This window comes from Antechinus flavipes, chromosome 4 (assembly GCF_016432865.1).
Source record: "Antechinus flavipes isolate AdamAnt ecotype Samford, QLD, Australia chromosome 4, AdamAnt_v2, whole genome shotgun sequence".
Taxonomy (NCBI): Eukaryota; Metazoa; Chordata; class Mammalia; order Dasyuromorphia; family Dasyuridae; genus Antechinus; species Antechinus flavipes.
In genome coordinates, this window is record NC_067401.1 from 27,312,529 (window position 1) to 27,326,269 (window position 13,741).

General features: G+C 44.5%; 1 protein-coding gene across 2 annotated transcripts in view; it reads right to left on the reverse strand.

The window, feature by feature from the left end:
• Positions 1–3,410: 3,410 nt before the first annotated feature.
• Positions 3,411–13,741, reverse strand: part of RPH3AL (rabphilin 3A like (without C2 domains)) — a 168,328-nt gene continuing 157,997 nt past the window's right edge. For both annotated transcript variants that reach the window (XM_051992203.1, XM_051992204.1), the window contains 3 exons: positions 9,439–9,540; positions 8,292–8,453; positions 3,411–3,535 (listed from right to left, as the gene is read on the reverse strand). In XM_051992203.1, coding sequence (XP_051848163.1) covers positions 3,501–3,535; positions 8,292–8,453; positions 9,439–9,540 — 299 coding nt within the window. In that variant the 3' untranslated portion in view covers positions 3,411–3,500. The remainder of the gene's footprint in view (positions 3,536–8,291; positions 8,454–9,438; positions 9,541–13,741) is intronic.

Genomic DNA, 13,741 nt, shown 5'->3' on the forward strand with positions numbered 1-13,741 from the left:
TAATACAGTTTAAAATCACGTTAATGTCTATTTGGTAAGGGTGGGGTGGAGGATGTAACACTCTTGCCTCATGTAGAGCTTGCATTTACCAACCCCCCAAATCTCCCCCCCCAAATTGTAAATTAGCCACATCTCATCACCCAATGACATAATGTCTCCCGAGCATTTCACAAACCTTCCAATCTCAAAGCACGGATATTCCGACTGGTGCTCTGTAGCATTTCATTCTTTCCATCCTTGGAGTTCAGGTAGAAACAGTCCCCGAAGAGTCTGCTATTTTGCAATCATCTTATTCTTTTGTGTCCCATGTTTTGCAGACTATTCACAGGGGGATGGAATGATCTCATTCACATCGGTTTCAATGGACTTACTATTATTATCATCTCCCCCATCTTGTGCTTAGCCAGATTTTTCAATTCCACGTGTAGAACCTTGCATTTCTCTCTAATAAAAACCACCTCATTAGATCGAAACTCTGTTGTCAAGCTCATTTTGGAATCTGTTTGGGATCTTTTCACAGGAAAACACCTGTGAGCCCTTCCTGGAGAGACTGGCCAGTTCCGAGGGCCTGACCAAACCTGAGCTCTTGAGCTTATTTGCTTCTGGACTAATTTTGACTAATCACCCCCTCCTGCCTCCGCTAAGTTTCTAGATTTCATAATCATGCCTCAGCTGTGGCTTCGCACCGAAATTTCTCTCAGCACCTGGTGCTCTTCTCAGCCTGGATCGCCCTTCTGCTATGCTGGCCCCTTCTTCCCTCTGGAGGGTCCTAAGCTGCCCAACCCCCATTCTCCACATGGATGCCTCTGAGTTTGGGGGCTTCAATACTATGTGCCCTCATGTTCAAGCACTTACATCCCCCTTTTTTCTGCTCCGTTTTGACTCATTGAGATTTTAAGCTCCTCTAGGGATAGGGACTTTCTTTTTATTTGTGTTTGTTTTTCTTAGCACAGGACCTGACACCTAGTTTATGGTTGTTCAGTCATGTCTGACTCTTCATGACCTCATCTGGGGTTTTCTTGGCAAAGATACTAGAGTGGTTGGCCATTTTCTTCAATTCATTTGACAGGTGAGGAAATTGAGGCAAAGAGGATAACGTGACTTGTCCAAGGTCACACAGCTAGTAAATGTCCTGAGATTGGATCCGAAGATGTTTCCCTGAAGATGAATTCTCCTGACTTCAGGTTCTGCACCCTGTGCATTATGGCGCCCCCTAGTTGCCCTTGGTGTGAAGATGAAAGTCCAGGGAACCAAGACTAGTGACATGAGAATTCAGCAGGCTCATTACCCTTTTAGGTGATATAGTGGATAGACTGTTGGATCCAGAAATCCTGGGTTCAAAGCCCAACTCAGTCATTTACTAGGTGAGTGAACCCGGACGATTCCCTTTCCCTCTGAGCCTCAGTTTGTTCATCTATTTAATGAGAGTGCTGGACCCAACAGCCTCTTCCAACTCTAAGTCTATGACTCTATGGCTACATCAACGGAGTAAACTCTGGTCAATTCCAAGCTGAATCTGCCCTCAGAGGAACCGAGTTCCAATTCTGACGCAGTCTGTGCGATCAATTTATTGAAACTTTCTAGGCTTCAGCTTCCTTGTCTACAGAATGAGTCTCCTCAGGTTTCTTGGTACTCAAAATCTGAGATCCTATGCTCTATAAACAGGGAGGCGTATGCTTTGAAAACAGGGGTGGGTGATCTTGTTTTTAAAACTATTTTGGTGACCACAATTCAATAGAGTTGAATCTATAGTCCCATTTTACACATTTAAAAATATGATTCTAAGAAAAAGCCCATAGGCTTCCCCAGTCTTTCCGCCCGAGTCTGGGACACAGAAAAGATGGGGCAGCCCCGATTCAAACCCAGGGCATCCAGCAGCAGCTGCCACATCTGTCTTGCAACTCAGGAAAATCAACTTTCTCCTTTTAGAGAGACACCAAGTGGCTTGATGCAAATTCTATTTTTTTATTGTTTTCTTCTTGAAAGATACCTCATCACAGGGAAACAGCAGGTTTCTGTCCCCAGATCTATTGTTTCAACAAGAGGAGAGCTCAGGTCCCCCGAGACCAGCCCGTAGCTAGGGTGGCAATCCTTGAACCCGGGGAATTCAGAGGGGACAAGAGGAAACAGACAACGAACTGACATTAATTCAAACAAAGAAGGGGAAAAACACAAACCACCCACTCCCGAAGGCGTCTCGTTGGGGTGGATTTTTCCAAAAGAGTCTGCCAGCCCCTGTGAATCTGGTATTTTCCATGCCAAGCTGAAGCTTCTGAAGAAAATGAACCGATGGCTTCTGGGACCCACGTGTCTTGGCAAGAGAATAAGCCCCAAACTGGCTACTGAGGAGGAGAAATCTCTGCTATTCATTCCTGAGCGCTGTCAGACACCCAGTGGTTGTCTTTGACTCTGGCTGAAGTGAGACTAATCAGGAAACTCGATGCAGGAAAGGGGAGCTGAGGAATTTTAATCAGTCTGACCAAGGGTGGGGAGGGAGCTTCAGAGAGAGCTCTCAATGGTGGCCCAGAGAGCAGGGGAGAGGAGGGATGGGGGAGAGCAGCCTCTGGCAGGGGAGAGGAGGAGTGGGGGAGACAGCCTGGAGCAGGGAGAAGGGGTGGGGGAAAGCAGCCTCTTAAAGAATCTCTCCCTCTGCCTCTGAGTCTCTCTCTGTGTGTTTCTCTATTTATGTATCTCTTTGTCTCTGTCTGAATCTCCAGTCTCACCTGGACCCTCCGCTCATTCTTTGGCCCAAGTTCATTGACTTCATCACTAGTGCTCAGACATGTTTTCCTTACCCTAAAGAGGCAGGTGTTGCCCTTAGCCCCCCTCCAAAACCAGTGGGTAGATCCCCCCACTGTTAGTTCGAAAGTCTCTCCATTCTGGGCAGCGACTTTTGAGGGCTCATTCAGGGATAGGAAAGGGAGAACTGAATAAAAAAGAATAGAAAGAAATAGACAATCTTCAGGCAGCGCTCCCTTCCCAAGTGGGGTAGAGACGGAAGGGCAATGAAGGCAGCACACCAGCTTTACCCCATTCCTATTAATCCCCCACCCTGGGAGATCCAGCACCAATATCTGGCTGGGAGCCCTTCAGCCAAAGGGTGATCCAGGTCCCAGTGTCCAGGACGAAAGAGGAGGGGAGCCGAGGGCAGCTGTCGCTCTCCTCTTCGAGCTGTCCGTCCTCAAAATCGGCTCACTTTCCCTGGGAGTGGGCAGTAAGTAGCTCTCTGAACTGGGTACAGGAATGGCCCAGTTACTGTCATAAAAGGACCGCCAGGGTCTGTGGGGGCTGCAGGAAAGGCTGATCCTGTTCCAGCTCAGAGCGAATCCTCAAGGCAGCTTGGTAAACAAAAAGTTCACAGGGTCTGGAACAGTGTGTGAGTGTGTATGTGTGTGTGTGTGTGTGTGTGTGTGTGTGTGTGTGTGTGTGTGTGTGTTCCATGGGAAAGTCCAGTTTGTGTGAGTCTGTGACAAAAGCCAAGACGGGTTCCTTTGCCTGCATCAGCAACGGGGACTCATCCAGGTGTGCCTTTTGCCTTTGGGAACAAGAAAAAGACCATGAAAAGGTCAATAGGAAAAAACCTCCAAGATTAACTTAAACTTCAACCCCTGTCCCCCGGCCGGTGCTGAAACAGGAGGGCAGAAAGAGCCCTTCCTGAACCCGAATTCAAAATCTGGCTTTGCTGCTCAGTCCCAGCAGGCTCATTTGCAGAATGAGGGGGTTGGATTGGGGCAGAATGGGATAGCGGGCTGGGGCCACAGTTGGGGTCAAGAAGTCTTGCTTTTCTGATCCTGCTTCAGGTTTCGTCAGCTAGCTCGGAGAGCCTGGGCAAGAAACTTCCTCTGCTCAATTTCTTTATCTATAAAATGAAGTGGGTTGGACTTGATGGTCTCAGAACTGCCTTCCAGCCCTGGCAACTTACGGGGTTGGTCTACGCAGCCTTTGAGGTGGCGCTTTCTGGCTTTAGATTCCATGAGCTAGGACCCTGCCACACTGACTGTCTGGGGTACCGCAGAGTCAGGCTGCACCCCGCTTGCCAGAATGGGAACAGAATTGTTCTTAGAAGTGCCCATCTCCTGCACCGGGCTCCTGCTACAGAAATGAACCTGTCAGAGCTTGGGAAGAATCCTATGAAGGCAAGCAAAGACTTCCTTGTTTCTGAAGATGGAGTCTCTCTGTCTCTCAGTATCTCTATTTCCCTCTGCCCCTCTTTGTTTCTGTGTCTCTGTCTATATCTCTCTCTGCCTCTGTCTCTGTGTGTCTGTCTCTGTGTATCTCTGTTTCTGTTTCTATATCTCTGTCTCTGTCTCTTTTACTCCTGCCTCTCTTTGTCTCTGTGTCTAACTCTGTCTCTGTTTCTATCTCTCTCTGCCTCTGTCTCTGTGTATCTGTCTCTCTCTCTGTTTCTGTGTGTGTCTGTATTTCTTCCTCCCTCCCTCCCTCCCTCCCCCTCTCCTCTCCTCTCCCTCTCTCTCTCTCTCTCCTTCAATAAGAAAAGAGAAAAATGGCCTTTGGATAGAAGGGTTTCTGTAGTCAAACCTTCAGGGCTACGACTGCTTTGCAAATCTGCCTGCAGGGAAAAGGGGTCCCTTGGGAAACGCCAAGGAAACAAGAGCTCCCCTTGAATTTTCAGATCTTTGACATCAATGACAACAGAAGCCCAGACAGTCACCAGTTAATAGTATCCTCCCAGCCAGTCAAAGTGGCCGACTTTTGAGATGGTTCCATGCTCTTTGGGTTAGGATTCTAGTCCTATCCAACAACATCCTGCTGTTACCTGTGGGACAGGGGGAAAGTCAACTACCTTTTCTGGCCCTCAATTTTTCACTTATAAAATGAAGGGGTTGGACTAGAGATGGCCACCATGACATCTTCTGCTTCTAAATCTATGCTACCATGACTTGCCATTCTCTTGAATTCTGCACCTCATTTCCCATCTCCTTGCCTTTGCTCTGGCTGTACCCCATGCCTGGAGTGCACTGCCTTCTCACCTCTTCCTCCTATGGGAAACCTTTCTTGATCCCTCCATTTGGTTCTTGTTGTATTCCTCTTAAGTAAATGTAATCTTTCTGGGCCTCAATTTCCCATCTGTAATCAAAGGGTTGGACTGGATGAATTCTGAGATATCTCCTGATTCTAAATTTATGATCCTATGATCAATTAGTTAATTGCAAATATTAATTAAGCATTTGTGTGCAAGGCACTGGGATCAAGGGCTGTCTCTGGTCTTCTTTTGCATCCCCAGTGTTTAGCACAGTGCTTGAAATATAGTAGGAGCTTAATAAATGCATGTTGGCTTGTGATATAAAATGAGGGCCCTGTCTCCTACATTCCTGAGAGGCTTCGGTCCACTGACAGAAGGTCCCCCTATTCTCATCCTCTCTACTTCAGACCTCTGCTGATGCCCATTCTTTCCTCTTTTCTGGCCTCAGGGACCCTGCTCTTGAAGGTGACTATTTACTTGGAGCCTCTGAGTCCATCTCTTCCTAGTACTGGCCAAATGGGTCCTTAGTGGTCAATGAGTATTGTCCCCTCAGACTTCTAGGGGTAACCCTGGAAGCAAGTTTTGGGATAGTATAGTATAGGTATTTGATAAATGCTTCTTATATTTCACATAAAAGGAAGATATTGAGATACATACAGTAGGCATTTGATAGATGCTTCTTATATTCCACATAAAAAGAAAGGTATTAGGATACATACAGTAGGCATTTGATAAGTACTTCTTATAGTACACATAAAAGGAAGGTATTGGGGTGCATACAGTAGGTATTTGATAGATGCTTTTTATATTCTACATAAAAGGAAAGATATTGGAGTACATACAGTAAGCATTTGATAAATGCTTCTTATAATCCAAATAAAAGGAAAGGACTAATGGATCCTAAGGTTCCTTATCCCTTTCAATTATAGGACTGTGATTTAGAATGGGAATAAAAATGGCACCTACCTTCCATCATGGGGACCAAATGAGACGATAATTATACAGTCTTTAGTCTAGTGCCCGGCACAGAGTAAGTGCTTTGTAAATGTTAGCTCTCATTATTTCTTTGTGAGGATAAAATAAGATAACATATGGGCGGTATGCTGCAATTCCTAAAACTCTATATGAAGCATAGATCAATAATTATCAACAATTAAAAATCATCAGTGGCTAATTAATAACCAATATGGCAATTGCTGATTAGTCATCAATACTTCTTAATTGTTACCAGGGAGCCACCAACAATACTTAATCAGCTTTACAAAGATATTGATTAAGTGTAGCAAGGACAGTTGCCACAAAAAGAAATCCCCCCAAACCCAGAAATATGCTTCTTTCCCAAGCTCTCTGTGGGGAGTGAGCTCAAACTTAGAGAAGCACAAAGACGTGGATGGCAAAGGGCTGACGGACTCATGGCTCAGTCGCTGGGAGTCCCTTTTTTCCCACTGTAGAGTCACAGGGTTTCCGATAATTACCTGTTTGTCTGTAAGAATTGGAGCCCTTGTAAAGCCCAACTTTTCCCTTCCTTGAAGGGTCTCTCTTCCTGTAAAGCTGCCTTCCTTGGTGGGAGTAGTGGGTGTGTGTGTGGGGGAATGGGTCTCATTTGTCCTCTGCCTCTCAGTCCCAGCTCTGCTGGATGGGGCCTCCAAATATTCTGACCTTTTCATGTTCATCAGGTTCTAGGCCTCTGGACACTCCTTTCCCGCTTCTTTCAACTTCCAGCTGGATGTATTGTCTCCTACTATGCCAATGTCCTCCACAGCACCGTCTGGGGCTTAGAAAAGTCCTCCCTACTAGGCTAGCTTATGATTTTTATACATTAGCCTAAAAGGAGCCATCTGACTTTTTTTTTTCTTTGCAGCATCTTCTATCTTTATCCAATGGACCCCTCACCCCAATCCTTTCAAATTTGTTAAGGATTTATTCACACTAAGTTTACTTTTGATTGCTTGGCTGATTAAAGCGAGATGCCTGGACTTTCTGTAATTAATTACAGCCCGTGAATTAAAGCATAAGCAAGGCTCTTTTTTTGTTGTTTCCCCCAATTAGAATATAAGATCCTTGAAAGTAGTAATTTTTTTTGGGGGGGGGTTGTTATCCCAGAACTTAGCACAATACCTGGCATACAGTAAGTGTCTAATAAATGCTTTTTCCATTCCACGTAAAATGAAAGGTTTAAAATTGATGACTCCTAAGTAAGATGACACCTACTTTTAACCTATGATCAGATCAATCAGACCAATTAATAAGCATTTATTAAGCACCTACTATGATCCACTGTGCTGGGAACTAGGGTTACAAATATTTTTTACTCTTAAAGAACTTAAGAGACAGTGAATAGTGCACTGGACTTGGAACCAGAAAGACTCATCTTTATGGGTTCAAATCCAGCCTCAGGCACTTACTGGCTGTGTGATCCTGGGCAAATCACCTGAGGGCAAATTGTCTCAGCTTCTCATTTGTCAAATGAGTTAAAGAAGACAATGGCAAACCTTTGCCAAGAAAACCCCAGATGGAGTCACAGTTAGACCAGACTGAAATGACTCCATAATGACAAAAGTATAAATTTAGGGCCTCCCAACAGTCTTAAATATGATTTAACCTTAAAACGGCACTAAGGCTGTCGGGACACTCTGTATGAGGAGAACAAAATGCAGATAAATACAATGTGGTTAAATAGATGGAGTTGGAAGGGAGGGCACTAGCAGCTGGTTGGTTGGTTGCTGTCCTTTGTTCTTGGAGAGGGCCAAAATGACATTAATCTATTAGACTCGAGTTAGGGTGCATCTGATTGTGGCTGCAGGGGATCACGAAAAGCTTCAAGTGGATGGTGAAGCTTGAGCCGTGCCTTTAAGGCATGGAGGGATTCTGGCAGGTAGAGCGCTTTCTGAGAGGTAGAGTGCATTCTGGGAGGCAGAGCACATTCAGGCATGGGCACACAGCCAGCGTAAAGGCGCGGTGATGGCAGCTGGCGTGCTGAGCATGGAGAACAGAGGGAAGGCCATTTTGGCTGCAGAATGTGGGAAGGAGAGAGTGGATGACAAGAGAGGCTGGGGCAGGTTGTGAGGGACTTTTAAAGCCTCATTAGCTGAGTGCCCTGTCCCCTCCCCACCCATTTGAGGTGGACCAATGTGGATTTCGGGGATGATGGGAATTCTCTGTTGGGAAGCAGAGGACTCTGAGGAAAAGTTGGTGGGAAGGCTCAGCTTCTGAGAAGGTCCTTTATATGAAAGAGAGAAGAGGAGGTGAGGACCCTGAGCTGGGTCAGGGAGATGCTCCAAAGGGGAGAGAAACACTTTCCACTTACTGGGAGCCTTGTGCGTGTCGCTGTCGGAAGCGTCCCCCTGCCGGTCTCCCGGGCCACTGTGCACTCCCCCAGCCTCGCTGCTGAGGCTGGTCCCACTCCCTGAGGGATGGCTAGGAGGCAGAGCCTGGCCTTGGGCTGCTCTGGGAAGGTCGCTGCTGCCACCTAGAAGAGACCCGACACCGATTACCCCTTCAGAGCTTAATATGTTCTTCTACCCCCTTCCTGAGATTCCCGTCATCAGGGTCTTGCTGGTTCCATCAGTCAACAAGCATTAACTAAGCACTCACTGTGTGCCAGGAATTGTGCTAAGTACCAGAGATACAAAAAAGCAGCAGAATCTTTGCCTTCCTGGAGCTTATTCTCTGACAGGGGAGTCAACTGGCCCCTGGAGATGTACCTATGAGATATGTTAGCCTAAGAGAGTGGAGACACTAGTATCTGCAGGGAGGGAGAGGTGTAGGAAGTGGGTCTCAACCCTCCACTCTTAAACCTCAGAGGAGAACTGAGCCCATACATAGGAGCCCTTCCTTCTCTTGCATTCTGGCCCATGTGGGTCCTGATGAAGCTTCTGTATCTTCTCCTTCTTTGTTAAATCAAGGGGGATGAGCCTTGGTCCCAACTCTAGAGTTAGGGTCCCATCTTATCCCCTCTTCTGCTCTGCCTCCCTGCAGAAGGTTTATAATGATCAAATGAAGAAACATGTGCATTTTTGAAACTCCAAAGTGCCAAGAAAAATGCCTGCTTAATGTGGTTAAAGTCATGCAGAGGCTGTAGCCCTTTCAATGAAGACCCCGGGGGGGAAGTTATCCTAGGTCTTCTGACTCCAAACAAAGCATTCTTTCCAGGGGGTGAGTTCCCCATCACTGGAAGTTTTCAAGCACAGACTGGATGACCCCTTGTCTGGGATATTGCAGAGAGAATCAATGGTCTGGACCAGTTCAGGTGGAATTGGATGGCCTCTGGGGTCCCTTACACTTTGAGCTTTGCCTTCCTACACTGCTCCCCGCCCTGAGTTAATGGTGCATGGATATCCACTGAAATGTCCCCCAGAGAGTTATGTTCAGTTCAGGGATACTCTTCTGTAGTCTGCCCCTTCCAGCCCCGGGGCCTCTCAGCCTCCCTGCAGGGGCGGCCGCCACCTCCTTACCTGATTCTGTTCCACATTTGCTACCTTTGGAGCTCTTGGCCCCCGCCTCTTCCAGACTGGAAGAGCTCAAGGTTGAGTCACTGTCGCTGTCACTAGAAACCACTAGAAGAGAAAAACACAGGCTGAGAATGTTTATTCTTGTACCCGTTGGCTCACACCGGGCAGGGGACCAGCCTACTCACTGGTGGCCCATCTAAGAAGGAAGGGATTCTGCATGGGGGAAGGGGAGTAGTTGCTCTTGACATCCCCAGGGGACTGAGCAAGAGGCAAAGATCAGCTCCAATTAGAGGCGAGAGAGATTGTGATCTCGGTGAAGGAAAAACATCCTCAGTGTCAAAGGGATAATAGGCTGGGATGGGTGAGGGAGGGCGAGTGTTGAGGCTGTGTCTCTGGGGACCTTCTGGGAGCAGCTCTGCTTATAAACATTTGTTGATGCCAGTCATTGTGACACCCCATCACATCCTGCCTTACGTGATGCCTTAGTTCCTTTCCTCGCTGTCAGGCCTGTCTCCCCAACTCAATGATACCACTGGATATTTGTAAAAGGCTTACAGGTTACAAAGTGTTCAAGTGACACCGTCTCCTTGGATACCCTGAGACAGGCAGAACGGGGAAGGGGCTAATCAATCAACCAACACCCATTTACTAGGTACCAGGTACTGATGGAATACCAAAAAATCAGGAAGCATTTATTAATCACCTCTTAAAACTATGCCCAAAGGCTATTAAACTGGGCAGACCCTTCGATCCAGCAGTGTTTCTACTGGGCCTAAAGGAGGAAAAGGGACCCACATGTGCAAGAATGTTTGTGGCAGCCCTTTTTGTAGTGGCAAGGAACTGGAAACTGAGTGGATTCCCATCAGATGAGGAATGGCTGAATAAGTTATGGTGTATGAATGTTGTGGAATATTATTGTTCTGTAAGAAATGACCAGCAGGATGATTTCAGAGACACCTGGAGAGACTTACAGGAACTGATGCTCAGTGAAGAGAACATTGTACACAACAAGATTATGTGATGATTAATTCTAATGGTTGTGACTCTTCAACAATGAAATGATTCAGGCCATTTCCAATGGTCTTGCGATGAAGAGACCTATCTGTACCCAGAGAGGACTGTGGGGACTGAGTGTGGATCACAATATAGTGTTTTCACTCTTTTCATTGTTGTTGGCTTGCATTTTGTTTTCTTTCTCATTTTTTCCCTTTTTGATCTGATTTTTCTTATGCAGCATGATAATTGTGGGAATATGTGTAGAAGAATTGCACATATTTAACATATACTGGATCACTTGCCATGTAAGGGAGGGGATAGGGGAAAGGAGGGAAAAATTAGAATACAGAGTTTTGTAAGGGTGAATGTCAAAAAATTATCTATGTATATATTTTGAAAATAAAAAGCTTTAATTAAAAAAATACCTCCTAAGTCTTCAACACTACAGTGAGTGCTGAAAATACAGAGGAGACACTAAACAATCTCTGCCCCCAGGAAGCTTAAGTTCCACTGCTATTTGGCCCAAATGTTTAAGAGAGGGGGAAGAACGAGTCCATTGTCTGTTCCACTCCCCCCGAATCTCACTTTGTAACCCTTCGTTTTAAGTAAATATTATTATCGATAACTTTTGGTATTCCTGTCCCTAGAAAGACATCTCCTATGAGACTTTTTTTTAAAGAAAAAAAGAGAAAAACTCAGCAAAACCATCAAAACTTAGAAAAACACAACCTGATAAGGCATGTGATTTTCTTCAACATAAGCCTCTATCTCTCCAAAGAAGTGGGACATACTGTCTTCTCATATGTCTTTTTTTGGGGGGGCATGTTTGTTCTTTGTCATTTTGCTTCTTTCATTTCTGATGGTTTTGTGACATACCCTCGCATTCTGAATTTTGCCAAATTAGGAGGCAATCTATCAATTTTCATCTTTCATCTTTTCATCATATATTCTTACCCCACCCACCCTAGAGCTGCCCTCTCAGTCATTCCATCTGTGTTGTCAGAAAGAGAATCCCAGACACCAGGGCTGGAAGGATCTAGTCCAAACACACCAGAAAAGGGACCTTCTCTACTACCCTGCCAGCTTTAATTTTATAAACCGATGATTTGCTCAATTAGATCGCAAAATATACTAAAAAACAATCATTACAAAAAACCTGATTGGTGCATTCATTCGATTCAACTTATTAATTCACTCATTCAAACAATCGATTATTAAAAGACCTACCATCCATTAGATAGCGTGTAATTCACTAGTGATAAAAAGGCACAAATGAATCAGTCCCTGCCCTCACAGAGATTACATTCTATAGACACAGTTAGATCTTTCTTTGAGGATGTAGATGGAATCTTAGAGAAACTCTGGATCCTCACTATGGGTATCAGACCCTGTTGTAGGAACTGTAACTATTAGTGTGGGCACTTGGAGCAAGAGACAGGAAATGTTCCCAAGGCAATGTGAAAAACATCTCAAACCAACTTTTTAGAACAATCACTCTAGCAAAGGGATGTTGGAATACAATTCCCTGCTGTGAGGAGGCAACCACAGGACAAAGGAGGATCATCATGAAGAGGAGAAGGAATAGAATCAGGGATGGGAGGAACTTAATTAGAGGGGAAGCTGCTGTGGAGAGGAGAAGAGAGGAAAGATGTTATGTGGTCCTTTCCTAATTTTTGAAATAATAGCTTTTTGCTTTCAAAATACATGTAAAGATAGTTTTCAACAATCACTGTTGCAAAACCTTGTGTTTCATATTTTTTCTCCCTCCTTTCCCCTTTCCCTAATCTGATATAGGTTAAATATGTGCAATTCTTCTCTATATATTTCCACATTTATTGTGCTGCACAAGAAAAATCAGATTAAAAAGAAAAAAAATGAGAAAGAAAAAAGCCAGCAAATAACAAAAATGTTATTTGTTGTGATCCACATTCAGTCCCCACAGTCCTCCCTCTGTATGCAAATGGCTCTCTTTATCACAAGTCTCTTGGAATTGCCCTGAATCACCTCATTGTTAAAAAAAAAAAAAGCCATATTCGTCAGAGTTGATGACATAAACTTGTTGTTGCTGGGTACAGTGTATTCCTGGTTGTGCTTGATTTGTTCAGCACCAGTTCATGTAAATCTTTCCAGGCCTTTCTATAATCAGCTTGTTCATCATTTTTTATAGAACAATAATATTCCATTACTTTCATGTACCACAACTTGTTCAGCCATTTCCCAATGGATGGGCAGCCACTCATTTTTCCAATTCTTTGCTACCACAAAAAGAGTCACTACAAACATTTTTGCACATGTGGGTCCTTTCCCCTTTTTAATGATTCCTTTGGGACATAGGCCTAATAGTGACACTGCTGGATTAAAGGATATGCACAGTTTGATAGCCTTTGGTCATAGTTCCAAATTGCTCTCCAGAATGGATGGCTCTATTCACAGTTCCACTAACAATGTATCAGTGTCCCAGTCTTCCCACCTCTCCTCTAACATTTATCATTATCTTTTCCTGTCATCTTAGTTAAGCTGAGAGCTAGGTATCTTCCTATTTTAACTAATTATTCTTTCTAACTCCATCCTAGGTTCAGTTGTTTTGATTAACTGAAGAAATACAAGTATAGTTGCACCCTCCACATTTCTATGTCCTGAGAAAAAGCTCTCATTACTCCACCCTAGTTAAAGCTCTTCATAAAAATAATACCTCAGTAGTTCAAGCATCTGTGATTTTATCAGGATAGATACTCTTTTTACTAGAACAAATCTTAAGCCTTCTATGGCTCAATAGATGGTCTTTGAAAGGATTGTGATAAAAAAAGAAAAAAAAATCCTAACCCTATGGGCAACCTGATGATGAATTTCTCTAGGTTTAGCTGGGTTGGTCTACAGACAACAGACAGTGGTTCATAATTGAAAGCTTAGAACCTGCAGGTGCCTCTGAGAGTCTGCGTTCCTTTCCCATTATGAGAAGGCTTTGGGGAGAGACCTTGATATTTTCTTAAGAATTCTTCTTTCTTTTACTCAAGAGAATCAGTGAATTGCTCATTTCTTTAAAACAAAAAGGAGCCCCAGGAGTTATTTAGTCTGACCACCTCATTTCATGAGGATTTTCCATTTTCCATAAAGGTTCTCATCTGATTTTTCACAACTGACCTGGGAGTTAGGTGGGCACAATATTTCACAGATAATAATGACAAGAGGAGGCAGAAGGTGGGAGACTGAAAGCTAGTCTTCAAGCCAGAAAGATCTAGATTCATTTCCTGCCTTAGACATATATGTCTAACTTCAACCTTCCTTTTCAAATTTATTTCACATTGCTGCC